Source organism: Mobula hypostoma, chromosome 13 (assembly GCF_963921235.1).
Source record: "Mobula hypostoma chromosome 13, sMobHyp1.1, whole genome shotgun sequence".
Lineage (NCBI taxonomy): Eukaryota > Metazoa > Chordata > Chondrichthyes > Myliobatiformes > Myliobatidae > Mobula > Mobula hypostoma.
The window spans coordinates 46,990,040-47,018,033 of record NC_086109.1 but is presented as its reverse complement, the minus strand read 5'-3'; the positions used below and the strand labels follow the sequence as shown (position 1 = coordinate 47,018,033).

Sequence of the window (27,994 nt, the reverse complement as noted above, 5' to 3'; positions counted from 1 at the left end):
ACAGTTTTTCTGTTTGGTTCACTGACCTATAACAAACTGATTGACAAGTATATAATATTTTGAGTGTTCTGAAATGTTCTACAGAGGGAAATATTTCAAATTGCTCAAAACCATTAATTTGTACACAGCAATACATGCTTAACTATTATTAATAATTGGAAGGCAATACAGAATGCTGGAACATCTAGATTCACAAAGAGCTCATGATCATAGATAATGATTTAATGCAAAATAAAATTCTGCATTAAAATGGTTTCTGTAAAATTGTATATTGCAATTGAATGACAATAGCCTAACCTTGGACTTGGCACATTAAAAAATTGTCCAAAAAACATTTAATTCCTTTAATAAATCAGTATCTAGATTAGGGGTTCCGAACCTGGGGTCCACAGACCCATCGGTCAATATGAAGGGTCATGACATAAGAGGTTGGGAACCCCAAATCTGGACATTAACAATACTAAGAACAAACAATTAAATCGTTTTTCATCTGTAAACAACTTATAGAATGTAAAATTATTCACACAAATTATAAATTGACATATCTTTAATTTCAACCAATCCCAAGTGTTTATGTTCAGTGCAGCAGTTAGCCATGTACAGACATACTTCCACTGTCAAACATTTTTTTTAAATTCCAGCAATACATACAAATTCAAAGAGTTACACACGTTCCTTTAAATAACAACCAAGAATTAATATCAAGCAGCTAAACGATGCAAAGATATTAAAACCAGGCATCAACAGAAAGCAAATAACCATGTACTCAAATATAAATTCCATAACATTTTTGACATTTACTGAAGATATTGTGCTGTTTTTATAAATCTCGCGTTCATTTGCAGGTATGCAACATCTTTTACAATATTGTTCAACTCTCAATCAAGGGATAGGAAGACTGAATTTGCAATGTATTATTCATTTCCTACATTGTTTTATGACATTTGGAGATCTGCTTAAATCCTTCAAAATTGGCTGAATGTTAAGAGGACCATGTTAATGGTGCAATGGTCAATACTGCACAGAACTCATTAATCTGACTTGCTTTTTTCCAGCAAAACTCACACATGGAAATGTTAAACGCTGAGGCAATTAGTGAACTTCCCTAAAATAAGACGACTACATGAAAGCTAAGCAACATATAAAGTCAAAGCTAACTGCATTTGATAAACTGGTAAAAATATTACAGTGTTACTTATTATTGCTTACAAATCCATGTCAGAACCATCATTTTAAAACAATCTCTTTCAATATGTAAAAACAAAGACCTCCACTTGTCGTCACTTTCAACTGACATCTAGCACACTTGCCCCTCAAGTACCCTTCTAATCATCACCAAATTATCAATTGAGTATTTTGGACAGTTTCATGGCTTTATTCCTAAAAGGGATAGAGCTCAGATTAGTAAACAAGCTTAAAAGATATATTTAATTAAAATCTGCCGTTAAATGGCCCAAGAAATATTCACCACATATAAAGCAATTTGATGAACCTTTACAGTATCAATTAGAGAAAGATAGCACTAGTTATTCCTTTGCATGATGTTCTCCAGTATAGTGCTCATTGTGGAAACATTATGAATTAGGAGCCAAGATTCAATTATATACAAAAATGTTGCCACGAATCCAAACAAAAATAACTGCAGGAGCAGAAGAAAAACTAATTTTCCTTTTATATTTAGATTCTAACCTATTCTTCACTGAGTTCAGTGCTGTTGTCTCAGATGCATCACTCCTGTTCTTACTGGAGCACCCTTAACTCCCAAGTTCTTTATTCCATGCTAACTTACTCAGATGTACAGACATTTTAAGTGTTCAGCAATCCTGTACAAAAACTTGCTTGGCTCCAGAAGATCATGCTTATGGCGGGTGTGAAAGAACTATTTACGATATTTTAAGCTCCCATATTTATGGTGTTGAATATTTTACAAATTGCCAGAAGGCAAATGAAGGACTTTTTGAATCACGAGTAAAACACTCAAGATTTTACCATGCTCCCCCCTGTCACCTCTTGAACATCCTCCTTTAATTACAACAAGACTTGATAAGAGGCCTACTCTTACATCTCAGCAATTGTTGTCAACTGCAGTATACAAAAATGTCTTTGCATTTAGTTTTCCTAGTTTACATGGAGTAGCCCTGATATTCATTTTACAGCTGTAATATTGTGAAAAGGAATAGATTCTGCAAAATGGTAACACAAAATGGGCACAAAAATACCCTGCTCCTCTTTGGGCAGGAAGCACCAATTAAAATGCTCACTTAACACATTCTTATTTAAATGGTATCTGCAATAGGTGCATATTTAATACACAATTAATACCATATTGTCTTGGTACCAGTTGGAGGTTATGTCATTTGTACAGCAAATTCAATGATAAAACCTTGCTCCAAAATAGTACGCTAGTACGATTCCACTTTAAAGGTAATATTAAACATAGTATTGCTTGTATAAGGAACAAAACATTTGCCGTGAATTGCTTAAAATGCCAACTTTACCAAAAAAAATATTTGAGAACATATTTTTCAAATAAAGGAACGTAAAATGGTAATGGATTTTAACAAAGCCAAACAGGATGTAGGAATTATCAATTGCGTCAGCACAACAAATGAGTAGCAGACATGTGACTTGAGATTTTTGAGAACCCAAAGTCATCGCATTCAACATATCATTCATGCATTGTCAAACCCATCAGTGCACATTAATATGTATGAAATCAACTGATGCCTGAAATAACACATTCCCAATAAGCCGGAAATTTGCCTTTTACTGGCATCAACTATCATTAAGAATGTGACATCTAAAATTAGACACAGGTTTGATTAGAGACTTTTCAGTGTTAATTTAATAAACTTCATTTGTACAGTGTGGAAAAGTCTCCAAATGATTGTGCTGTCATAGACTGCTCCCATTCTACAGTGAGTTACACTCACCTTTTCACACAATCCTACTCCACTCATGCCCTCCATTTGATACTCCGCAGGTTACAGAACAAACTCACTCGCACAGGAAAAATTCCAACAGATAAGATGCTTTGAACAAACAAATACAAAATATTTTTTCATCTTTCGCTTAAACTACAATCGCTCAGTAGGCAAAATAATTTGAACATGGCTTTGTGTTTAACTACATAATTATTCTGACAAGGTCATCTAAAAAATCCATTGTGTTTTCTTAAACAATTACAGCACTCTTTAATTTAGCATTCACACATGCATACATTGTTTTGAAACAAACAGCCATAATTTTTCAGTGTTGTGTCAAAGGAGGGAAATGGGGCCAGAGCAAAATTTCAGAGTGACACCAAGACCCCAGAGGCTGCTGGATAATGGCAATACCCGTTTTAAGACTGACCAAAAGGATAAGGGCCATGGAAACCCTGAAAAGAAGAAAAAAAAGAGTGAAAATGTTTTTCTTAGCAACAGGAACAGAACTGTATGGGGAGCAGTGTATTGGTATTGATTCCAGTTCAAAGTAGGGCTGTAATGAAGCCTCGAGTATTGGCATGACCTCATGTTGCTTTGAAAGCAAAGTATTCATCTACCATTTTATCCCAGCTTCCACTTTCCATTTTTCATTTTTCAATAGAAAAAATTAATATACTGGAAAATTTGACAATAATCCAGCTGAAACAATAGTGAACAGATTTAGAGAATTTTTCATCCAATTCAAGTGAGTTCACTTATTTTTAAGAGAAATTGTGAAAAGTTAAGTAACATACTTGAAACATACTTAAAACTGCTCTATTGATTGCTGAAGCACAACCTCCTAATATAAATTTAAATCAGTGAATTAATTTTTCAAACTCATTCAAAATAATGATAATTATTAATGCAAAGAAAATGCTCAGAAGTCAATAAAAAAGGCTTCGTTACTTCTCTACTATGGACAGTTACCAAATATCCACGTAACTACCCAAATTATTCACCTAGAGTCTAACAAGTAAGGTTCGGATAAAATAACAAAAGGCTAACAAGAATTTTTTTCAATCATCACAGCAGGAAGTTAGAAAAGCCCCCAAGGTTGAAATGCAAATTTATATTAAAATGGTTCTAGCTGGGTTTTTCACTGGGACTCCAAAGCAATGCAGTCCATTCATTTTACCACAGAATGAAGCTCTATTCTCAACTGTTCTATTCTCAATGATAAATGGGAACTAAAGTACTTCCTCAAAGGCCAATATTAAAAAAAAAATCATTCAGATGATTTGTTCCACTTCAGCATATAATCTAGTAAACAACTATAAATCAAAACTAACAAAAGACTTGAAAATTTCTAATCTATCCTCCACATAGCACAATAGCACCTTGAGAGAGACCGGGAAACTGGGTATCGTGGGGATGTGAAGAACGTTGGTTGTGGTGGTGAAACAGGACACACACAGAATTAAAGATCCAGATACCTGTGTGCTCTAAAACAGTTATACTGTTTTAAAAAACACAAATATCTGTCCTGAACCAGCATAAGAAAAAAATCAATTCAAAACCAGCACAATGACTTGGGATTATTCTGGTCCAAGCTTCCTGTCATAGCTCTCACGCAATGTGTTCTTTACAACTCTTTCTATTATTAACTTTAACTTCTTTATACCATCTACTCAATGACCAATCAACTAACACATTACCTAGCAACAAGAAGATTTCTCTGCCAAAATATACTTTAAAACCATAAAGAAATCATGTCTGGCAGAGATACAAGGTAGTAATTTGAGTTCTCTGAAAATAGCTGAAGCTTCACTCACTTATGATATTAGAAACCCTCCATTTGATTTCTGCCTTGTATCTTGTTGCCAGTCATCAATCGCCCCAAAGAACTGAGGCAATTCCAACTTCTCATTTGGCATAAGTGCAATGAACACTTCTGTGACATTCTGTAATGTCAAGCACACATAAAATTATGGTTCAAAGTTACAAATAAAAAATTCAAATAAGTCACCTTTTTCAAAATGCACAGAAATGAGTGATGGACTAGAAATTTCACAATTTCCAGATTTCCAAAATGTTATTGCATATACTTGAGCCTCAAATTCCAACATAATTTAGTTGTATTGACAACTCCTACAGTACACTTATCAATCCAAATAAATCCTCCTCCCAATATTTCCATCCAAACCAAATTGTCATCTTTTTGAAGCTCACATAAAATAGACCTCTCAGCTGTGAATCTATTACTTGGTTCTTTTTCAGCCTTCATATATAATCACATTTACTGCCTAAAAATTTTGTCAAAATTGGACTTCCATCTAATCTAAATTTCTCCTTGGAGGCATAAGTTTTCTCAAAAATACAGCTCCCTCCTATCACACTATTTATTCTAAAACAGAAGGAAAAGCAGTAGTATTCAGCTGCCATCATGTACAAGATACAACAATCACAGCATACCAGGGATGTTATGTCATACAATTATATGTGGATAAAAAGCAATAATGAATATCGTCAAAACTTACATCTTCTTACATCATCTCCATTCTGCCTCACTTCTTGGAACAACTCAAAATATCAAATGCCATCCATCTGCATGCAAGCTTCTAAACAGCTACATGTGTAACGAAGTGAATTTCAAACTATTTCAGCTTTTTGATATAAATCATCAAAATGTTATTTTGCATGGTTCCCAGCATGGAAATAAAATCCTCACTACTTCCCACTCAATGTATTGAGTAACCTAAATCATTTAGATCCTGCCAAACAACTCAAACACGTGCAACTGTGTTTTTGATTTGATTTTTAGCTGGTTTGGCACAACACTGTGGGGGCTGAATGGCCTGTTCCTGTGCTGTCCTCTTCTATGTTTTACCACTATCCACATCTATTGAAGATTAAAGGCCGGTGCTTATGCTGGTTTCAGTGGCGTGAAGCAACTGAGAGTATGAGACCCCCCCTCCCCACCCCCCCCCCCCGGTTAGGACGCCAGTCTATCACAAGGTTAACCCCCAGCATTTTTGCCGGTACCCATTCTCAGCTAGGCAGACTGGAGCATTGTGTGGTTAAGTGCCTTGCTCAAGGCCACACACGCTGCCTCAGCCAAGGCTCGAACCCACGACCTTTAGATCGCCAGTCCAACGCCTTAACCGCTTGGCCACGCGCCACACTATCCACATCTATGGAGCAACAAATTTGGCATTACCTACCTAGACAAAAAAATCTAACTATATAATTTCTCATATTCGTAGTTCTGAATTTTCATTTACAAAAATTATAAATGTAATGCAAAAGTAATGTTCTTTTCACTGAAAAACCCCTTCAATTTAAATAAGATAGCAGTCAACTCAGAGAAAAGTAGAATTTTGATACTTGATGCATACAGAGTGGTAATCTTTGTCTAGGATGCAATAGGAGACTATTTTGAAAAGAAGCTCCTACCCCTTTCTCCACAAAGATCTCATGAACATTAAGCACAATTTGGTTGAACAGCAATGTCAATAGTCTGCCAACAATAATGCTCAGCAATTATCCAGAGAATTAGCCACATGGTTGAAGTACAAAAAACACAAGTGGCATTTGCAAAACTGTAGCACAGGAACAGTAAAACTTAGTTTAGTAAAAAGCTAAGAACATATTTGAGAGCAGTAAAGCTAGTTCAGATTATTCAGAATGGCAGGAGAAAGAGGGACATGAGTAGAAAAATTAAAAGACAAAAATGGAATGAATTTGAATGTAGTAAACAACAGAATCAGACTTCTCATCACTAACAAATGAAGTAGAACTGCAGTACAACGCAAAAATATAAAATCACAAACTATGAGAGCTTCTATAGATTAAGTTTACAGATTGTCTTAATGCAAGTACATTTACAAAATCCTAATACCAGATACATCCTTACAAGTCAATAATATCTTGTTAGAAGCAACTCTAAGTTTTGAAAATCCTGATGAATGCGGTGAAAGATAGCATTTCTCAATGCTATTCACAGTAAAATTACATTAACAGATGGAAAGCAGAAAAAATATTGCTATCAGAACTCATTACATTGCATCACAGGTGAGTTTACACGATTCAATTAAACATCAGCAACTCCTGTGTAACCAGTTTAAAAGCACAATAAAACTCTTAAAGAAATGTGAATTTATATAATGAATTAAATTGTGTCTCGAACTGGAAATTACTATGAAGCATAAAGCATCAAATTTATTTTGCATTAAATATTTGCACTTAAGGAAAGCTACAACTGAAAGTTCAGTCAAAAAAAATCTAATTAAAAACTTCCAAATTACTGATCTTACTTTTACCAACTTTATGTATCGGGTTTGAATATTTACAGACTACCTGTATTCGCAATGATGCACTGTGCTGCATGATCGTACTGTGTGTACTCAAAAGGTGTTCTATAGTTATATAAAAATTGCTATGCTGTCCACTTACAATTACAATATGATTACAATGCACTGAATGTTATAGAGTTACCAAAATTGTGACATGCATTAAGTAAATTAAAATTAAGATTTCATGCTGAAATATTATTAACATGGCAATTATTACCAATTACAATAAACTGTTAGAACTGTTCAAAATGTTGAAGTTACAATCAAGAACTTTCTTCGCTCAATCCCAGCCTGCTTTTTCCTCACTTTCTTTATGATATTTATTTGAAACCAAATTCAGCTTCTCTAATTCTTGGTATTATTTCAGCTATTTCTCAATCCTTTGGTGTGTGAAATTTTAAAAAAACAGCAGCCCATTTATTCAGATCCCAGAAATTTCACTGCACCAGTATCAGCTTGCACTTGCAGATGTGGAGAACAAGACTGATTGAGCTGAACCAAAGATGTACTTTATTTTAAGACAGAGAAGAAAGTTGGTGAATCCAGGTGACCTTTGTGTTCAATCACCCATCACCCTTCCACCTGACAACGAGCCGCAATGTGAACTGTTGATTGTTCATTTCCCTCCACATAGGCTGCCTGAACTACCGAGTTCCTCTAGCACCTTGTATGTTGTTCCAGAGGACCATTGGTGCAGGTGTTGTAGATATAAAAATAATGATAGGGGAAAACGTAATGTGATATCAGTGAGAAGGGACTGGAAGACAGATGAGATGAATCCTTCACAGGAAAGGTGGATGGGGGAAATAAAAAGAAAATGGACCAAAAGGCTTAGATGTGAAAAGGAGCCTAAGTTCTTATGGGCACAACCATTGGGAGCTTTTAAAAAGTTACCCTAATAATTACTTCCTCAGATCAATCACCAATAAATTCCTTCAGTGCTGATGTGGGGTTGTCTCCCTTACAAGATTCTGGCCTCAGGTCAGTTCTTCATGGAAACACAGAATGTATGAGGGAACATTATTCTGAAGAACTTGAACAAAGTTTTCAATATAATCTCTCCAAACTAGATCAGAGAAATAAGTAATGATAAAGACGGGCACAATTTTTCCCATTGTTCACCTGGGGCACAACAAAAACCCATAGGTGATATTGCCTATCTATAACACCATTTGCAAATGCACATTGGAATTATAATTTCAAAATTAACTTGCATTTAATTTCTTTGAATTAAAATGCACAATTGTTTCTGATGAGTTACTGCAATTCTCCATGTATCACATTACACTGACCTCTAGTAATTGTTCAATTAAACCAACTTTTTAAAGTTCGGTTAAATTTATGAAATTTGCACTCTGAACCGAACGGAGAATAACACAGAAAAAAAACCTAAAAGGAAAGCTTTAAAAGTTTACTGCCAATTTCAGTGTTGAGTTTAAAGATGTTAAGCTAATTCATCTTCTCTTTTTCCCTGCGTGCAATCATTTGTAAAATCCCTTTGTCACAAACTGGTGTAACAAGAACTTCATGGAGAATATCCCGCCTTTTTAAGGCTAGCTGTTCACTGATGGACGCACTGGTCATGATCTTTCAAGAATCACTTGATTCTGGCATGGTCCCAGAAGACTGGAAAATTATAAATGTCACTCCACTCTTTAGTAAGGGAGGAAGGCAAAAAGAAAGGAAGTTATAGGCCCGTTAGCCTAAGCTCAGTGGTTGGGAAAGTGTTGGAGTATATTATTAAGAATGAGGCTTCAGGGTACTTGATAAAATAAGTCAAAGCAAGCATGGTTTCTGTAAGGGGAAATCTTGCCTGACAAAGTTCTTCGAGGAAGTAACCAGCAGGGTGGACAAAGGAAAGGCAGTGGATGTCATTTACTTGGATTTTCAGAAGGCATTTGATAAGGTAGCACATGAGTCTGCTTAACAAGATAAAATCCTATGGTGTTACAGGAAATATATTGGCATGGATAGAGGAATGAACGGCTGACAGGCTGGAGGCAGTGAGTGGGAAAAAACAGAGGCCTTTTCTAGTTGGCTGCCAGTGACAAGATGTGTTCCTCAGGGGTGAATATTGGGACCACTACTTTTCACATTGTTTGTCAATGGTTTAGATCGCAGAATTGACAGCTTTGTGGTAAAGTTTGTGGATGATACAAAGATAGGTGGAGGGATAGGTAGTGCTGAGGAAGCAATGCAATTGGAAGAATGAACGAAAAAAATGGCAGATGGAATACAGCGTTGGGAAACATACGATAATGCATTTTGGTAAAAGGAACAATAGTGCAGAATATTATCTAAATGGGGGAAAGGTTCAAACATCAGAGGTACAGAAGGATTAAGAGTCTTTGTGCAAGACTCCCAGAAGGTTAATTTATAGGTCAAGTCTGTGGTAGAGAAGGCAAATACAATGTTGGCATTTATTTCAAGGGGAAAAGAATATAAAAGCAAGGAGATAATGCAGAGGCTTAAGAAGACACTAATCAGGACACACTTGGAGTACTGTCAACAGTTTTAGGCCCAGTATCTCAGAAAGAATATGTTGTCATTGGAGAGAGTCCAAAGGAGATTCATGATGATGATTCTAGGAATGAAGGGGTTAGCATATGAGGAATGTTTGGCAGCTTTGGGCCTGTACTCACTAGAATTCAAAAGAATGTTGGGGGGGGATCTCATTGAAACCTACCGAATGTTGAAGGGACAAGATAAGGTGGATGTGGAGAGGATGGTCCTGTGGTGGGGATGTCCAGAACTAGAGGTGACAGCCTCAAAACAGTGGGGCGACCTTTTAGGACAGAGGTAAGAAGGAATTTTTTTTTTAACCCAGAGAGTAGTGCATCTGTGGAATGCTCTGCCACAGACTGCAGTGGAAGGGAAGTCCGTGGGTATATTTAAAGTGGAAATTGATAGTTTCATGATTGGTCAGGGCATCAAAGGATATGGCGAGAAGGCATGTGTATGGGGTTGAGTGGGATCTGGGATCAGCATGATGAAAAGGTGAAGCAGACTCGATGGGCTGAACGCCCGAATTTTGCTCATATGTCTTGTGGTCTTATTATCAACAGAACTATGTCCAATTAATTATACACTCCTCCAAGCTCCAAGTATGATAAACCAAGCCTTTGAACAGATTTAATCCTGCTGTTATAGAAGCAGTTTACATTTTTTTTACCAATGCAAGTTTCCTTGTTAAAATAAGGTATTTCTTTCATAATAGCCATTGAGTCGACCTGATTTGTACCATGCGATGCACATTATAATTCCAACATGACGCAAAGATTTCGCTGGCAAAAACCCTCAGTTTGGGAATAAATCTTAAATTGAGGATGAACAAGAGGGGCTGAATGGCCTCTTAGAAATGTGTATTTCAGTATTTTCTTTGTAGTATTTCCTAACTTGTCCAAAAATGTTACAGCGAATGATCGTTTTACCCCTATAACTAATTTAAATGCCAAATTTTAACATTGTGGCTACAATATATTTTAATGAATAATCTATGCAAGACTAATCTTTCAGTAATACTTGTGCAGGTACATGTCAGCTGATGCTCAAGGCTCATCTTTGCCAAATATTTTCAACTACATATTCAAGTTTCAAATGTTATAATTCTGGCAGAGAGATGCAAAAGATTTTACTTCCTTATTCCAATTACTTTTAAAAAATAACCTTTGCTGCACAACTTGCTTCTTAAGCTCATCCCCAAGTGGTCATGATTATTTTAATGAGCAACAATTTACAATGGAATATTGCTCAAGGTCATCAGATACCCTTTGTACCTCAATCAGCAGCTTTATTCACATGCAATGCTACACTGAAAAAATCCTCAGTAAAGAAAGGACTTTCTCCAACCCCTTGTAATATGGTGACTACATCATGATTAGGAACAGGAATTCCAAGATTTTTTTCCACCAAGAAAGTTACTGGCATTGTTTCCTGAAACTAATGTTGACCCAGCTGAAACAAGGAGTGCAGACTAGAAATTTGAAAGCCTCTAATTATTTGAAATGTTTTTCTTATCTTGCTTCAAGACATTCAGGACAAGATTGAAAAATACTTCTTCATTTAAGTATTCCACGTGAATTTTCCCAGTATTTACCATGTCCAATGGTAAACGAGGTGAAAATCAATATTTATAATTTGTGATGGCGACATTCTATGGTTTTATAGGTTTGTCACACTTCTGTACTTCAAAAGACAAGTTCAAGAGCATTTAAGTGTAATCAACAATTGGAATAGTAGCTGATAGATCACAGATGATCCTGAACCACACCACAATCTACCAAGGCTTGATAAGAGAACCAGAGAAAGAAGATAAAGCAAAATGGAAAGGGGTAGTATAAGAAGGAAAATTGACAAGATACAAAGTTAGAAAAAGACAATTAAGAATTAAAACATTGAAGCTTAAATTATAAAAGAGTTCAGATATTTTATTTTATTCAAAGAACACTATTAACATACATCTGTGTTCTTCAGAATTTAATAAGCAAACACTCTCTGAAGCAATGAATGCAAAACATTGTTCACCCATCACTATCAGAAAGCTGTACTCAAAGAATCATCTCAAATTTTAGGTCATGAAAATATTAAATTTGTCATCATCCAGGGAATGTGCGGGGTAGGATGGAGCTATGGGGGGAGGGGTGGGAGGGGAGCTGAGAAAGCTTACTGACACAATGCATACTTGCAGTCCAAGAAAAGAGATGAATTTTTTTTTAAGAGGAGAGAATGTTTTGAATAGATTAAATCCAGTTGCAATAAGTTTACAATACAAGATAAGAAACGCTATCAAATTTGAATGCAACCCCACTAATCCAGCAATTGCTTCAGCAGTTATGGTTTACTTTCATTACAAGTTAAAAGATAGACAGCCTTCTGTAGTACCCTGCCTGGAGAATGACTTGCGACAGGGGTCTTCAGTGGTTCTTCACAAAATAAAAAGGAAAAGCTCGCTCCTCACACCTTTTCTAAAGTCACTCACACATGCATATAAAAATAGAGATGGGGCAATCAAAATAAATCAATCATTCTGTATTTACCTGACTGTAAGTCACCACAGATAAGTTGCTAGAGTGACTGTTAGGGGAGATATTTACAGAGTTCTGCGACAGTCCATTTTGATCTTGTTCATTTTGGTCTTCATTTGGGGCCCACGCATTTTTACTAATGACATTTGTACTTTGGCCCCCAGGGTCCTTCACACTGTTGTCATCAGATTGCCGGTTTTTCTGTGGTGAAGCGAAAGGGTTAAAATTGCCTTCAATCTTGCGACAGGGTTGTGAAGAAAATTCTGTTTCAAATGAAGAAAGCTGCTGTGTAACTCCTAAAAGGCCTCCGATTTCTACACTCAGAATCACCCAAATCACATCTGAAAGTGACACAAAATATGGAATCATGATTAGCTTGGCAATTTTTTTTTGCAGCTGAAGTGGTCTTTGTACACAAGTCTAGTGCTGAATTTTGTGACATATTTGCTATTTAAAATAGAGTTCCTGTTAACAGAAACATTTTTAAAACCATACTCGACATAGCATTTAGGACACAAGCAAATACCAATTAGACAAAAAAAAATTACTTGTAGATTACCCTCTATAAACAGAATTAAAATCCGAAAACAATGCAATAAATTGTTCATAATCTCAGGTTCATTGGCCACATACAATAACCCCACATTTCAAGAAGGCCTCAATTTACAGACCAGGTACATTCAGGGAGAAAGGCGAAACATTACCTCCAAAGTAAAGCCCCGTAGCTGTGCACATGCGCCATTGCCCCTGGTACATTGCAGGCGTAGTTGGACTTCGCATTTGAACACTGACATCGGTAACTTCCTGAGGCTCCAGTGATCGCACCATCACCATATTAACATGACCAAATTGGTCCCCTCCTACGTATTTCAAGGACACACCAGGAGGCCATTGCTCTGTGCCTAGGAAAAAAGATGTAAAGGATATTCAAACTATTTCAGACCATGAAGGAAATTCTAATAAACTGAAATAAATGCATTAAAAATAATTTTGTTCACAAGCCACAATAAGATGCAACAGAAGGAAAAATCAAGCACACCAAGAACAAATTCAAAGAGCCACAAAATAAATACGTGTATCGATAAAGGTCATTCACAGTTTACAACTTCAGCAGTATCTGCACATTTACTTTTAAATGCAGCTTTTTTCTTTGAGAAATTAAAAATATTCTTTACAGATGCAGTTAATGCAAGCCATCAGTAATAACCCGCTCTCAAATCAAGGAACAAATTTAATCAGCTCACAATTTTCATCCATGACAAATATCCATTACTAATGGTACCCCACCCAGAAGGAACCCTCTCAACAGTCAATATTGAGTCAATACTAAGAAATTGAATGTTAGCTAATTTCCTTCAAACAACTTTCACAGTTAACAATATTCATGATTAGTGCAACTGGTTACCAAGCTCCTTTTATCAGGTCTTTTCAGTTACAAACACTCTTTGCCAGACACCACAAACTCAGAGCAAATATTGCAACTGGACTGCCATAATTTGAAGTTCAAAAGGAACAGATTGTGGAAATTTCATGTCCCTATATCTTTATTCACTTAAATCAGCGGTCCCCAACCACCGGGCCGCAAAGCATGTGCTACCGGGCCGTGAGGAAACGATATAATTTGGTGATATGAGTCAGCTACACCTTTCCTCGTTCTGTCATGTCCACTGTTGAGCTTGAACACACGTGAGGTCATTACGCATGTGAGATCATTACCCACGCATCATCCATGTCAGCACGGGAAGGAGATCAACTTCTTGAGCTTGCAAATGACGACGGGCTGAAAAGTATGTTTGACATAACATCTCTGCCGGCATTCTGGATCAAAGTCAAGGCTGAATATCCTGAGATAGCCATGAAAGCACTGAAAACATTGTTTCCATTTCCAACATTTTTCTGCGAAGCGAAGTTTTCTGCAATGAACGCAACGAAAACTAAACTGCGGAATAGACTGGACATAAGGAACTCCCTTCGAGTAACGCTGTCTCCCATCACCCCTCGATGGGACCGTCTCGTTGCAGGAAAACAAGCCCAGTGCTCCCACTGATTCACCGATATTGGTGTGTTGCAATGATTTTATATGTTCATACAAGGAAAATATGTGCTGTGTGTTTAATATCCAAACGTTACTCAAAATGTAATGATGTTATTGACTTATAAGTGACTTATATAACCATTTAACAATTACAGCACGGAAACAGGCCATCTCTGCTCTACTCTCAGCTACTCCCACCGACCTGCACTCAGCCCACAACCCTCCATTCCTTTGCTGTCCATATACCTATCCAATGTTTCTTTAAATGATAATATCGAACCTGCTTCTGCCACTTCTACTGGAAGTTCGTTCAACACTTACTTCAAGCTCCCCTGATAATTGACTTATCACTACATTCATGCGAGAAAAATATGCGCTGTGTTTAATATTAAATTCGTTAGATAAACCCTTTTAGAAACGACATTGAGTGTATTAGCCACTTATCACCTATATTCCGGTCGTGATTAACACCCCTACCCCCCCCCCGAACAGAATCGCCAAAAACGATTTGTAGAGAAAAAAAAATCGGCAGGTACACGCATGCGCAGGCACGCGTGCGCACTGGTGCCCACGCAAGGCTTCATGGTCATTGTGGTCTTTCTCGCGGTAAACACAACGTATTTGACTGCTACTCTTGTCCGTTGGCAACCTTACCCACCCCTGCCCCGGGTCGGCTGGTCTGCAAGAATATTGTCAATATTAAACCAGTCCGTAGTGCAAAAAAAAGGTTGGGGACCCCTGACTTAAATCGCCAAACCATTTGATAAAGTTGAGTGGGAAAATAAAGTACAGACTTTCAAAAACTGAATGGAAAAATTTAGAAACAGTAGTAGGATAAAAGTGACAGTTCTCAAAAACTCAACATACTATAATGGCAAACAACAGGAATTCTACAGATGCTGGAAATTCAAGCAACATACATCAAAGTTGCTGGTGAATGCAGCAGGCCAAGCAGCATCTGTAGGAAGAGGTGCAGTCGACGTTTCAGGCCGAGACCCTTCGTCAGGACTAACTGAAGGAAGAGTGAGTAAAGGATTTGACAGTTGGAGGGGGAGATCCAAAATGATAGGAGAAGACAGGAGGGGGAGGGATAGAGCCGAGAGTTGGACAGGTGATAGGCAAAAGGGGATACGAGAGGATCGTGGGACCGGAGATCTGGGAAGAAAGACAAGGGGGGGGGTGACCCAGAGGATGGGCAAGAGGTATATTCAGAGGGACAGAGGGAGAAAAAGGAGAGTGAGAGAAAGAATGTGTGCATAAAAATGAGTAACAGATGGGGTACGAGGGGGAGGTGGGGCCTTAGCAGAAGTTAGAGAAGTCGACGTTCATGCCATCAGGTTGGAGGCTAACCAGACGGAATATAAGGTGTTGTTCCTCCAACCTGAGTGTGGCTTCATCTTTACAGTAGAGGAGGCCGTGGATAGACATGTCAGAATGGGAATGGGATGTGGAATTAAAATGTGTGGCCACTGGGAGATCCTGCTTTCTCTGGCGGACAGAGCGTAGATGTTCAGCAAAGCGGTCTCCCAGTCTGCGTCGGGTCTCGCCAATATATAAAAGGCCACATCGGGAGCACCGGACGCAGTATATCACCCCAGTCGACTCACAGGTGAAGTGATGCATCACCTGGAAGGACTGTTTGGGGCCCTGAATGGTGGTAAGGGAGGAAGTGTAAGGGCATGTGTAGCACTTGTTCCGCTTACACGGATAAGTGCCAGGAGGGAGATCAGTGGGGAGGGATGGGGAGGACGAATGGACAAGGGAGTTGTGTAGGGAGCTCACTCCATCCTCCCGCCACCCCACTAGGAATAGGGTTCCCCTGGTCCTCACCTACCACCCCACCAGCCTCCGGGTCCAACATATTATTCTCTGTAACTTCCGCCACCTCCAACGGGATCCCACCACTAAGCACATCCTTCCCTCCCCACCTCTCTCTGCATTCCGCAGGGATCGCTCCCTACACAACTCCCTTGTCCATTCGTCCCCCCCAACCCTCCCCACTGATCTCCCTCCTGGCACTTACCCGTGTAAGCGGAACAAGTGCTACACATGCCCTTACACTTCCTCCCTTACCACCATTTAGGGCCCCAAACAGTCCTTCCAGGTAAGTATCACTTCACCTGTGAGTCGACTGGGGTGATATACTGCGTCCGGTGCTCCCGATGTGGCCTTTTATATATTGGCGAGACCCGACGCAGACTGGGAGACCGCTTTGCTGAACATCTACGCTCTGTCCGCCAGAGAAAGCAGGATCTCCCAGTGGCCACACATTTTAATTCCACATCCCATTCCCATTCTGACATGTCTATCCACGGCTGCCTCTACTGTAAAGATGAAGCCACACTCAGGTTGGAGGAACAACACCTTATATTCCGTCTGGGTAGCCTCCAATCTGATGGCATGAACATCGACTTCTCTAACTTCCGCTAAGGCCCCACCTCTCCCTCGTACCCCATCTGTTACTCATTTTTATGCACACATTCTTTCTTTCACTCTCCTTTTTCTCCCTCTGTCCCTCTGAATATACCTCTTGCCCATCCTCTGGGTCACCCCCCCCTTGTCTTTCTTCCCGGACCTCCTGTCCCATGATCCTCTCGTATCCCCTTTTGCCTATCACCTGTCCAGCTCTCGGCTCTATCCCTCCCCCTCCTGTCTTCTCCTATCATTTTGGATCTCCCCCTCCAACTTTCAAATCCTTTACTCACTCTTCCTTCAGTTAGTCCTGACGAAGGGTCTCGGCCTGAAACGTCAACTGCACCTCTTCCTACAGATGCTGCTTGGCCTGCTGCGTTCACCAGCAACTTTGATGTATGATACTATAATGGCAGTGCCAATAAATACGTCAACTTGTCCTCAGCTGTGCCACTTAATACTTTTTGTCCTAAATTTGAGATACCTAAGACCAATTATGTTATCCATAGTTCATCTTATACTCTCTTCCAGGTCAGAATGTTATGGGTTAACATCCCCACCCAAGAGACTGGAGAACAAAAAAAATCTAGGTTGAGGGAGTGCAGACTATCAGAGATACCACCTTCTCGAACAATATTCTGAACTGAGATTGTGTCTGCCTTCTTACCCAGAAGTAAACCAGGCTAAACTCCTTCCCATTGACCTTTCCAAAACCTCTCTTATTCAATCATCCAGTTATTCATACTTGGCAGTAAAGTTCACTACAATAGTGATAGCACTCAAAAAGTACATCGAAATGAATAAGGTACTATATTCCACATTTTTCTGATTTGTAAGCTGCCAATAATCAAAAGCTCACATTATTAAGCATTGGCAATGGAATAAACAATGCAAGGGAATGAAACAAATTGAAGCTACTGACTTGATTAGAGTTTGCACCCTTTGGTCATACGACTTTGGGAAATGTCCTAGAGATTATGGAAACATGGAGAATGGGAGAAAACTCATTTCAGCACTGCTAATTGAACAAGGGGACTATGTTACTGTTACCCTTTATATCAGAAAATCCAATTAAAATGTTCAGTAACAGATAACTTCAAATGCTTTGCAGATTTCCTTGGAAAATAGATTTGATTTGGCTTGCTTTATAAATGCCGAAATAGCATTATCCATTCCATTATTTACACTGTACTCAAGTCTAATATATATCAAGTGATATTTCAGCATCATGCTACAAAATATCACATGGTTCCATACGCTGTGAGTGTAGTAATTGCTTCGCCTTGCACCTGGATAGAAAGTAGATGCTTGAGTACAAGGATCATTTATTTATTTAGATACTATGCAGAATAGGCCCTTCCGGTCCTTCGAGCCACACGGTCTAGCAATCCCCGATTTCATTCTAGCCAACCAAATCACGGGGCAATTTACAATGACCAATTAACCTACCAACCATGGTCTTTGGACTGTGGGAGGAAACTGGAGCACCCAGAGGAAATCCACGCAGTCATGGACAGAATGTACAAACTCCTTACAGAGAGCAGCTAGAATTGAACCAAGTCACCTGAGCCTTAAAACATTGTGCGAACCACTAACTACCATGTCACCAACTGGAAAGATGAACCACCAATTTCCATTACTATGTTTAAATATGCCAAAACTTTTTGCCACTAAAACATCACAACTAACTGCACATAATTTACTTAGATCTATTACTCTGTCTGGGAAACTTAATTAGGATTGCATTAGGGCACTCTAAATAGCACCCCTTGGCTTCACCATCACACTAAAATGTTGATGCAATCAAGGAGGTGGTATGAACAAGGGAAAAGAACATAATGAGGTTTGGTACAACACCAGTCATGACCAAAGCTTGCTCAATATACTACTTATAAAAATATTTACAATGTTAAGCATCAACCAAAGGGCAATTAAGTTAAGAAACACATTATAGAGTCTGATGCAATGATCTTGCTGAACACAAGTCTACATTCTCCGCTGTGATCACACCCTGCTGTCTGGTCAAGACAGATCTTGCTGTGCTCAAGGAATCAAGAACTCCAGCAGTATGGTCTTTTGCTGGGAGGGGTTCAAAAGGCACAATGAATGAAACCACACATGTAAACACGAGGAAATCTGCAGATGCTGGAAATTCAAGCAACACACATAAAAGTTGCTGGTGAACACAGCAGGCCAGGCAGCATCTCTAGGAAGAGGTACAGTCGACGTTTTGGGCCGAGACCCACATGTAGTTACTTTAAAAACATCAGCCAAAGAGCTATCAAAACAAATGTCTTCTAATTATATGAATACAAATGAAAATATTTAGCAAAACCATACTTAGTGAATGTTTCACCTGTACACTTGAAACCCACATCGACATAAGGAAATCTGTAAACTGGTTCCGTGTTCCAAATGCAGAAATTCTAGAATCATTTTGCTTCAGTGGAAGTTGTGACTGTGGGCTCGATTTCGACATTTAAGAGAAGTTTGGGTAAGTACATGGATGGGGGTGCAGGAAGGGCTACGGCCTAGGTGCAGGTCACTGGGGCAAGGTACAATAATATGGCATGGACTAGATGGGCTGAAGGGCCTGTTTCTGAGCTGTGGTACTCTAATGACTGTAAGTGCATATATGCAGGCAACTCCACTGGATTTGTACTTACCAGCAACCCAAGCTGATATTTGAGCAAAATGAAAATTGCTTTTGGTAGAAACCAAGCTGCTCAATTTTTTTCTTAATTGCCCTTGATTGACGTGTTTATGGTAGATAATATTGTCCGGTAGCCAATCTTTTTTTGAGCAGTTCCCATGAGAAGCATTTCACACGCAGTCATGATTTTTTTTTAAAAGGCAAAATTCAGAAATAAAACTGACAGTACTAAAAAGTCAGCAAATTAGTCAGCATACAGTGGCATGCAAAAGTTTGGGCACCCTTGGTCAAAATTTATATTACTGTGAATAGCTAAGCGAGTAAAAGATGAACTGATTTCCAAAAGGCATAAAGTTAAAGATGACACATTTCTTTCATATTTTAAGCAAGAAAACTTTTTTGTTTCCATCTTTTACAGTTTCAAAATAACAATAAAGGAAAAGGGCCTGAAGCAAAAGTTTGGGTACCCTGCATGGCAGTACTTAGTAACACACCCTTTGGCATGTAAACACCTTTAGTTGCCAGCTAAGAGTCTTTCAATTCTTGTTTGGGGGATTTTCACCCATTCTTCCTTGCAAAAGGCTTCCAGTTCTGAGAGATTCTTGGGCTGTCTTGCATGCACTGCTCTTTTGAGGTCTATCCACAGATTCTCAATGATGTTTAGGTCGGGGGACTGTGAGGGCCATGGCAAAACCCTCAGCTTGCGCCTCTTGAGGTTGTCCATTGTGGATTTTGAGGTGTGTTTGGGATCATTATCCTGTTGTAGAACCATCTTCTTTTTATCTTCAGCTTTTTTACAGACAGTGTGATGTTTGCTTCCAGAATTTGCTGGTATTTAATTGAATTCATTCTTCCCTCTACCAGTAAATGTTCTCCGTGCCACTGCCTGCAACACAAGCCCAAAGCATGATCGATCCACCCCCGTGCTGAACAGTTGGAGAGGGGTTCTTTTCATGAAATTCTGCACCCTTTTTTCTCCAAACATTCCTTTGCTCATTGCAGACAAAAAGTTCTATTCAAAAGGTTCGAAGGAACATCTAAACAAGCCTGATGCATTTTGGAAACAAGTCCTGTGGACTGAAGAAGTTAAAATAGGACTTTTTGGCCCATGCAAGACGGCCCAAGAATCTCACAGAACTAGAAGCCTCTTGCAAGGAAGAATGGGTGAAAATCCCCCAAACAAGAATTGAAAGACTCTTAGCTGGCTACAAAAAGCGTTTACAAGCTGTGATACTTGCCAAAGGGGGTGTTACTAAGTACTGGCCGTGCACGGTGCCCAAACTTTCGCTTTGGGCCCTTTTCCTTTTTTGTTATTTTGAAACAGAAAAAGATGGAATTAAACAAGTTTTCTTGCTTAAAATATTAAAGAAATGTGTCGTCTTTATCTTTATGCCTTTTGGAAATCAGTTCCATCTTTTACTCGCTTAGCTATTCACAGTAATAGAAATTTTGACCAGGGGTGCCCAAACTTTTGCATGCCACTGTATTTGAAAGAAAAGAAGAATTAATGTTTCAGGTCAAAGGCCCTTCATCAGAAGGGGAAGAAAAGGTTCATGTTGTAGAAGAAAGGTTGAATAGAGGAAAGGGAACTGTTCACAGAGTCAAGCTCAGGTAGCCATGGGGATAAACTGTATTGGTCATTTGTTCAATTGGTAAATGAAAGTTAGGACAGAAAAAAAAGGAACAAAAAGAATGAGAACAGACGATAACGGAGAACACTAACAAAGGAACATGAAAACGTGAAGAATACAGAGACTTGACACAAGAGAGTGCAAATGAAGGTGCAACCTGCTGCATTTGTGGAAATAAATGGACAACCAACATTTCAGCTTGAGAGCCTTTTTGTGGGGTGGAAGACAGGAGAGATGTCTAGTACAGAGGTGGTGGTGGAGTCAAGGCTGGCAAGTGATAGGTGGATGCAAGTGAGGAGGTGATAGGCAGATTGAAGAGGGAAGAGTGGAAACAGCAACAGAGACTGAGAGGTGAAAGGTGGAGGTAATAAAGGGCTGCAGATGACAGAATCTGATAGGAAAGTGGAACATGGACCCAAATAAGAGAGGCAGGTGGGCAGATGGTAACATTAGGGGGAGGGGAGCAAATGGGTGTCAGCAATGGCAGATGGAGTGGATGCCAGAGGGGAAAGGAGAACATTAAAACAGGGTGGTGGGGAGGTGCGTGATGAGGGAACCCCCCCCCCCACTCCCCCATCTCATACCTCCCTTTCACTTGTTTACACTGGCTCTTTTCCCTCTGGACAGTTAATCTTGATGCAAGTCTCAACCTGAAACTTCAGCCAACCCTTCCCTCCACAAATGCTGATTGACTTACTGAGATTCTCCAGTAGTTTGTTTTCTCGTGAGAAATTTCATGCCATGTTGTCTTGCATTGTGGCTGCCTGACAAGGTAGGGTCCAGTACAGAGACTTTGACTGATACTTGCAGCCTCTTGAACAGGTCTATCAGCACCAATTTAAATTGTAAATAATTCGAGTAATTTTGATTTTTTAGTTGTGTGGTCACGAAGGTCATCAAAGGTAACACAAGTTACCAAAATGACCTTTTGCTCCAATAAGCACATTTTCTTATTGCGCTAAAAATAAGTCAGTCATAACCATGAACAGCTCAGCCAGTGAAACTTACTACTATAGCCCCACAATATGTCTTGAATTGGTACTACATGTTGAAAGCTCGTAACAGTGACACTGGTAGAAATAAACAGTTCTGTCAGTTTAAGCAACACACCCACAAAATGCTGGTGAACGCAGCAGGCCAGGTAGCATCTATAGGAAGAACCTTCCTATAGATGCTGTCTGGCCTGCTGCGTTCACCAGCATTTTGAGGGTGTGTCGCTTGAATTTCCAGCATCTGCAGATTTCCTCATGTCTGAGTCCTGTCAGTTTCTAAGGTTCGGGGGTTTGAGTTAATGACTTACATGGGTGAAATTCAAGTACAATGTTTTTCCCCCTCGATCTGAATACTGGCAAGCCCTGCAAAGTCTTCAACAGTTGAAATAATTTTGGAAAATAAACAAAACATAATTTTTTTAAGAGATTCATATCTGAAATTTGCAGTTCTAGGATACCATTTATCAATCAAAATCGCGTATTATTTCTCGGCCACATATTGATCGAGCATAGCATTGCTACTGTTTCATTTCTTGAATTCAGTTTAAGATATACAGGTTTCCCCCGCATTCCAAAGGTAGAGCGTTCCTATGAAATGGTTCGTAAGCCGAAATGGCGTAAGACGAAGAAGCAATTACCATTTATTTATATGGGAAAATTTTGTGAGCGTTCAGACCCAAAAATAACCTACCAAATCATGCCAAATAACACATAAAACCTAAAATAACAGTAACATATAGTAAAAGCAGAATGATATGATAAATACACAGCCTATATAAAGTAGAAATACTTTTCAACAATCATTGCCTGAACTGTTCTCCGTGGCGAAAATCTCACGCAAGCACTCACCTTTAAGCTATGAAGCTGCCAAATCATACTAAATAACACATAGAAATACACAGCCAATATTAAAGTAGAAATAATGTACGTATAGTGCAGTATCACTTACTGGAATTGGGACAGCGCCGAGCACACTGATGGTGTGTTAGACTGAGCTGTCAGAGTTTGGGTGGTGCAGTGGCCCCCCACCCTCCGGGCAGCGAACTGACACCGATCCGTGAAGCATACAGGGGTGCAGCGGTAACCGGGAGGCACCCAGCACATCTTTAAGAAAAATGCCGAAATAAACATGCTAATTAATTGGGTGCCGCCTGGCACGTAATTAATTAGCATGTTTATTTCGGCTTAGTGCCTCCCGGCTACCGCTGCATTCTCCATGAATCGCTACCTGTCCCCGGCCTGGGGGTTGGGGTGGTGGGACACTGCGGTGTCATCTCATCGTCGTCTGTTTCCATTAGGGCAGGCAACTCATCTTCTCCTATCTTCTACCTGCCTCAATGTCGAAGGTCGAGGTTCGTCGTCTGATGTGGGAGGCTTGAAAAACGACAGTACAGTATGCTTGACTGCTGAGCCTCGCACATTTTTCTATCATACAGTTCTTTGTAAGGACTCAAACCATCTTGCAAATATGCCCTAAACTGACGTACCCTTTCAAAATTAAAGTCGTACTTTATCATTACCCATTCGGTTTCGATTGTTATCCTTTCCTCTTCCAATTGCATCAGCTCTTCATCTATCAGTTCTTGGTCATGGGATGCCAAAACCTCTTCAACATCATCTTCGTCAACTTCCACAAACCAAACTCACTTTGTCCTTACTTCATTCACCACGAACGAAATGCTTAATTATGTCTAGTTTTACGCTAAGTGTAACACCCTTACAAGCTCTTTCAGGCTTTTCCGATACCTTAGAACTCACCTTGCTAACGGCTGCTCACAGGCACGTGTTTAAGCAATGCCGACGAGAATGCCGTTCCGAATCCGGGGGAGAGCAGCTGCTCGGGGCATGCGCTGATTTTATTGTGCACTGTTTTTTTTTCACACGCTGCCTTTTTTCGTAACAGTAAAAACACCTGTTAGCGAAAACAGGGAACTAATGTAGGTCTTTCATAGCAGTGAGGTTTCATAAAGCGAATGTTCGAAAAGCGGGGGACACCTGTAACCATATTTTTTGTTATTTTCAAAGACTGAAAGCCTTCCTTAAAATTACCAACTAGCTGAGAATAAAATTCAGAAAGGAATTCAAAAATGGACAGAAATTCACACACTCATTCAAAGTAAAATCATTTGCTCATTTCATGTAGCATCACAAAATTTGCACTCAAAGAAACTTGGTTGGAAAATGGTAGATTCAGATTTAGATTTATCACAAGTTCATGACATACAGTGAAATGTCTCAGAAGTGCTGGGAGCAGCCTACAAGTGTTGCCACACATCTGGCACTAACACTGCATGCCAACAATACATGGCAGAACGCAAAAAATACCAAGCAACAAAAGGGAAATAAGCCCCGCAGTAACATACACAAAATGCTGAAGGATCACAACACAGGTCATTAAGTATCTATGCAGAGAAATCAACAGTTCATGTTTCGGGCGGAGATACTTCTTCTTGGAAGGGGACTCTAGCAGCGATAACAGTAGAGCAGAAATAGCAGGGGTTCATGGGAGTAATTCAGAAGAGTTATTTCATCCCAAAGAAGCAGCAGCACTCTAAAAAGAGGATGAAGCAACAACAGCTGACAAGGGAAGTCAATGACTGCTTTAAAGCAGGAAAGCATAAAATAGTGCCGAGATTAGCAGGAAGCTAGATGATTGAGAAGCTTTTCAAAACCAACAAAAGGCAACTAAAAATAAGGGAAGAAAAGATAAAATACAAGGGTTAACTAACAAATAATACATGACAGCAGAACATTTTTCAGACACCTAAAGGGTAAAAGAGAGGCAAGAGTGGACATCAGACTGTTGAAAAATGATGCTTGAGAAGTAGTACAGGGAACAATGAAACAGCAGATGAACTGAATAAGTAATTTACTTCAGTCTTCACTATGGAAGACAGCAGCAGCATGCCAGGAATTCCATAGTGGGTCTGGGACAGAAGAGAATGCAGTCACTTGTACTTTGGAGAAGGTACTTTGGAAGATGACAGGTCTGAAGATGGACAAGTCACCCGAACCAAATGGACATCCTAGAGTTCTGAAAGAGTTAGCTCAAGAGATTTGAGGCATTTGGAGTGATCTTTCAAGAATCAGCAGAGATAGGAATGGTTCCAGAGTACTGAAAGATTGCAAATGTCAGAAGACAGGATATTACAAGGCTGATTTTAGTAAGATTTTTCAGTCCACTGTAAAGAACTAGGTACTTACTGTTCAGAAGAATGGGGGGGCGGGGGGATTTCATTGAAACCTACTGAATATTGAAAGGCCTGGATACAGTAGACATGGAAGGGAAGTTTCTGAAAGTGGAGGAGTCTAGGACAACAGGACACAGCCTCAGAATAGAAAGACGTCCCTTTAGAACAGAGATGAGTCGGAACTTCATTTGGTAGGGCAGGGGTTGTTAACCTGGGGTCCACAGACCCTCTCAGGAGACCATGGATAGATTCCAGGGGATCCGTGAACTTAGGTGGGGAAAAAAATTATGTCTGTTGTCACTAATCTCCAACTGAAATTTAACATTTCCTTTAATTATGAATGTTGACAACAAACCACTGTAGCATTAGCAGTACCTGTGACTTTGTCACCAATAGAAATCACAGATACTGTCATGTCACATTACAGTTGTTACAAATATCTCAAAATAACATTTATAGCACACTCATCACTACTTTAAAATTATGGTAGTTATTAGACCTGCTGCTAGATCAAACGTGATCGCAAATTCCTTGAATATCTTACACTTCACTTAACATACAGACTACTTACTTTAAAAAAAATATTTATCAAACGAATTACTTAAAACCACACAAAATATTGAGTTTCACAAATGTCAACTGAATCAAATTTTAGCTTGATTTATTTATTTTCCAGGCCCAATTTAAGTTGAAATGTTGAAGAAAAAGAAGTATAATGCTGTTATTTTTTGTGCAAAGAAAGTTTAATTTGAAAAAGCTGGGACACTTCCAAAACTTGGATTTGCCATTTCACAAAATCCTTTTCCTTCCTAAAAAGCTGCTTAACGATTGCCCAACAAAAGAAACTCAACACAATTGGAGAGACTTTAGTAAAGCCATGCACACCGGAAATGGTCGAGCTGGTTTGTGGACTGGAACAGAAGATAAAACTGGAAACAGTCCCCTTATCAAATAATGTGATACCTTCTGGAAAAGATGTTATTTTAACATTTTGAAGGTCATTGAGGAATTGGCGGCCTCACAATTCCCCATTCAAGATTCAACTGGATAAAACTGCAGACATCTCTCAATGTACAGTCAGCCCTCCTTATCCGCGAGGGATTGGTTCCAGGACCCTTCGCGGATGCTCAAGTACCTTATTCAACCTGTCTACATAAGGTGGAACTTAGGACCCAGCGGAACCCCAGACCTTATTTAACCTGTCTCAGTGCGGTGGACATTAGGACCCAGCAGTGGAGCTCTGAATCCACAGTGTTTCTGTTCACGAAAATAATCACAATCACGATTTAAAATACAGTGGAAATAATAAAGCGATCAGAAAGAGGTGAAACGCCATCGGTCATTGGAAAAGTGTTAGGCTACAGTTGGTCAACGACTGGAACAATTTTAAAGGATAAAGTGAGAAAGGCCCTGCTCCGATGAAAGCTACAATTATTACTAAGCAACGCAGTGGTTTAATTATTGGGTTTTGGGTTTTTGATCCTCCACATCAACCCGGCACAGATGGAGAGCGCGCTCAGGAGCAGTCTGCCACTGGATCGAACTAGGGAATTTCTGTTCCCGAGCCCGGAGCTGAAACATACATTTCTTATTTTTTTTAAATGCACAGAGAAGTAAAATATATACTATATACTAAGACCAACATTTGACTAACTGACTCTAAATAATACCGGATGTAACTGTTCCGACTTACTTTGTAAGAGAACTGCTGGTTTTCTTTCGATCCCGATCCACAATAACCTATGCACATCCTCCTGTATACTTTAAATCATCTCTAGATTACTTACAATACCTAATACAATGTAAATGTTACGTAAAATAGTTGTAATACTTCATTGTTTAGGGAATAATGACAAGAAAAAAAAGTCTGTACATGTTCGAACAACAAGTGCTGGAAGAGCACTTCTGGGTTTTCTCGATTCGCGGTTGGTTGAATTCGCACACACGGAACTCGCGGATAAGGAGGGATGACTGTAGTCAGCTCCTTGTTTTGGTTCATTATGCGCATGCTGATGCCAAAGGAAAAAAAATCTCATTTTGTGACTCCTATTCGGAGGCTACAAAGGCCATCAGCATTTTGGAAATGGTAAAAAAAAAAGTTATTTTTGCCAAACAAAACCGACTGGAAAGAAAAGCTTCATACTCTGCACAGATGGAGCTCCTGTGATGCTTGGTAATACATCTGGTTTTGATACTTCAGTGAAAAAAACTCTTCACATCGTCGTCAATCATTGCTTTTTTTCTACACAGATATACACGGGCAACAAAGACTCTACTAACAACCATGAAAGTAGTTACATCAACAGCCATAAAAGTCATTAACTTTTTGAGAAGCACGTCCCTGAATAATTGCATTTTAAGACTTTGCCAAGAAATGGGTGCAGAATATGAAGTGCACCTCTACGACATGGAGTTCACTGGCTTTCAAGAGGACAAGTCTTTTTTTAGATTATGAGAACACTCAGTCCTCTTTTACAGTCATTTAGAAACGCATACATGCATTAAGAAATGATACGCTTGTTCAAACTAGGACAGAAGTGTCACTTTTTTGAAAGATAAAGAAACTCAGTATTGGAACAGTTTGAAAAAAGGACTGTATCCATGGAAGAGGCTTCCCTTCCTCCACCATATCCCTTTCTTGCAATTCCTCCATCTCCACCTGAGGCTTTTCATTCCAGGACAAGGGAGATGTCTTTCTTTTTTAAAGAAAGGGGCTTCCCTTCCTCCACTATCAACTCTGCTCTTAAACGCATCTCCCCCATTTCACGTACATCTGCTCTCACTCCATCCTCCCG

The 27,994-nt window shown here is 39.3% G+C and overlaps 1 protein-coding gene across 4 annotated transcripts in view; it reads right to left on the bottom strand.

The window, feature by feature from the left end:
- Nucleotides 1-27,994, bottom strand: part of ilrun (inflammation and lipid regulator with UBA-like and NBR1-like domains) — a 138,820-nt gene that overhangs the window by 23,379 nt on the left and 87,447 nt on the right. For 2 of the 4 annotated variants that reach the window (XM_063065631.1, XM_063065633.1), the window contains exons 3-4: nt 12,990-13,187; nt 12,298-12,626 (exon numbers count right to left, since the gene is read on the bottom strand). In XM_063065631.1, the coding sequence (XP_062921701.1) occupies nt 12,298-12,626; nt 12,990-13,187 (527 nt within the window). Of the gene's footprint in view, nt 1-44; nt 3,380-4,741; nt 4,871-12,297; nt 12,627-12,989; nt 13,188-27,994 lie in introns of those variants that run through there. The other 2 variants (XM_063065632.1, XM_063065634.1) reach the window with 2 other exon arrangements.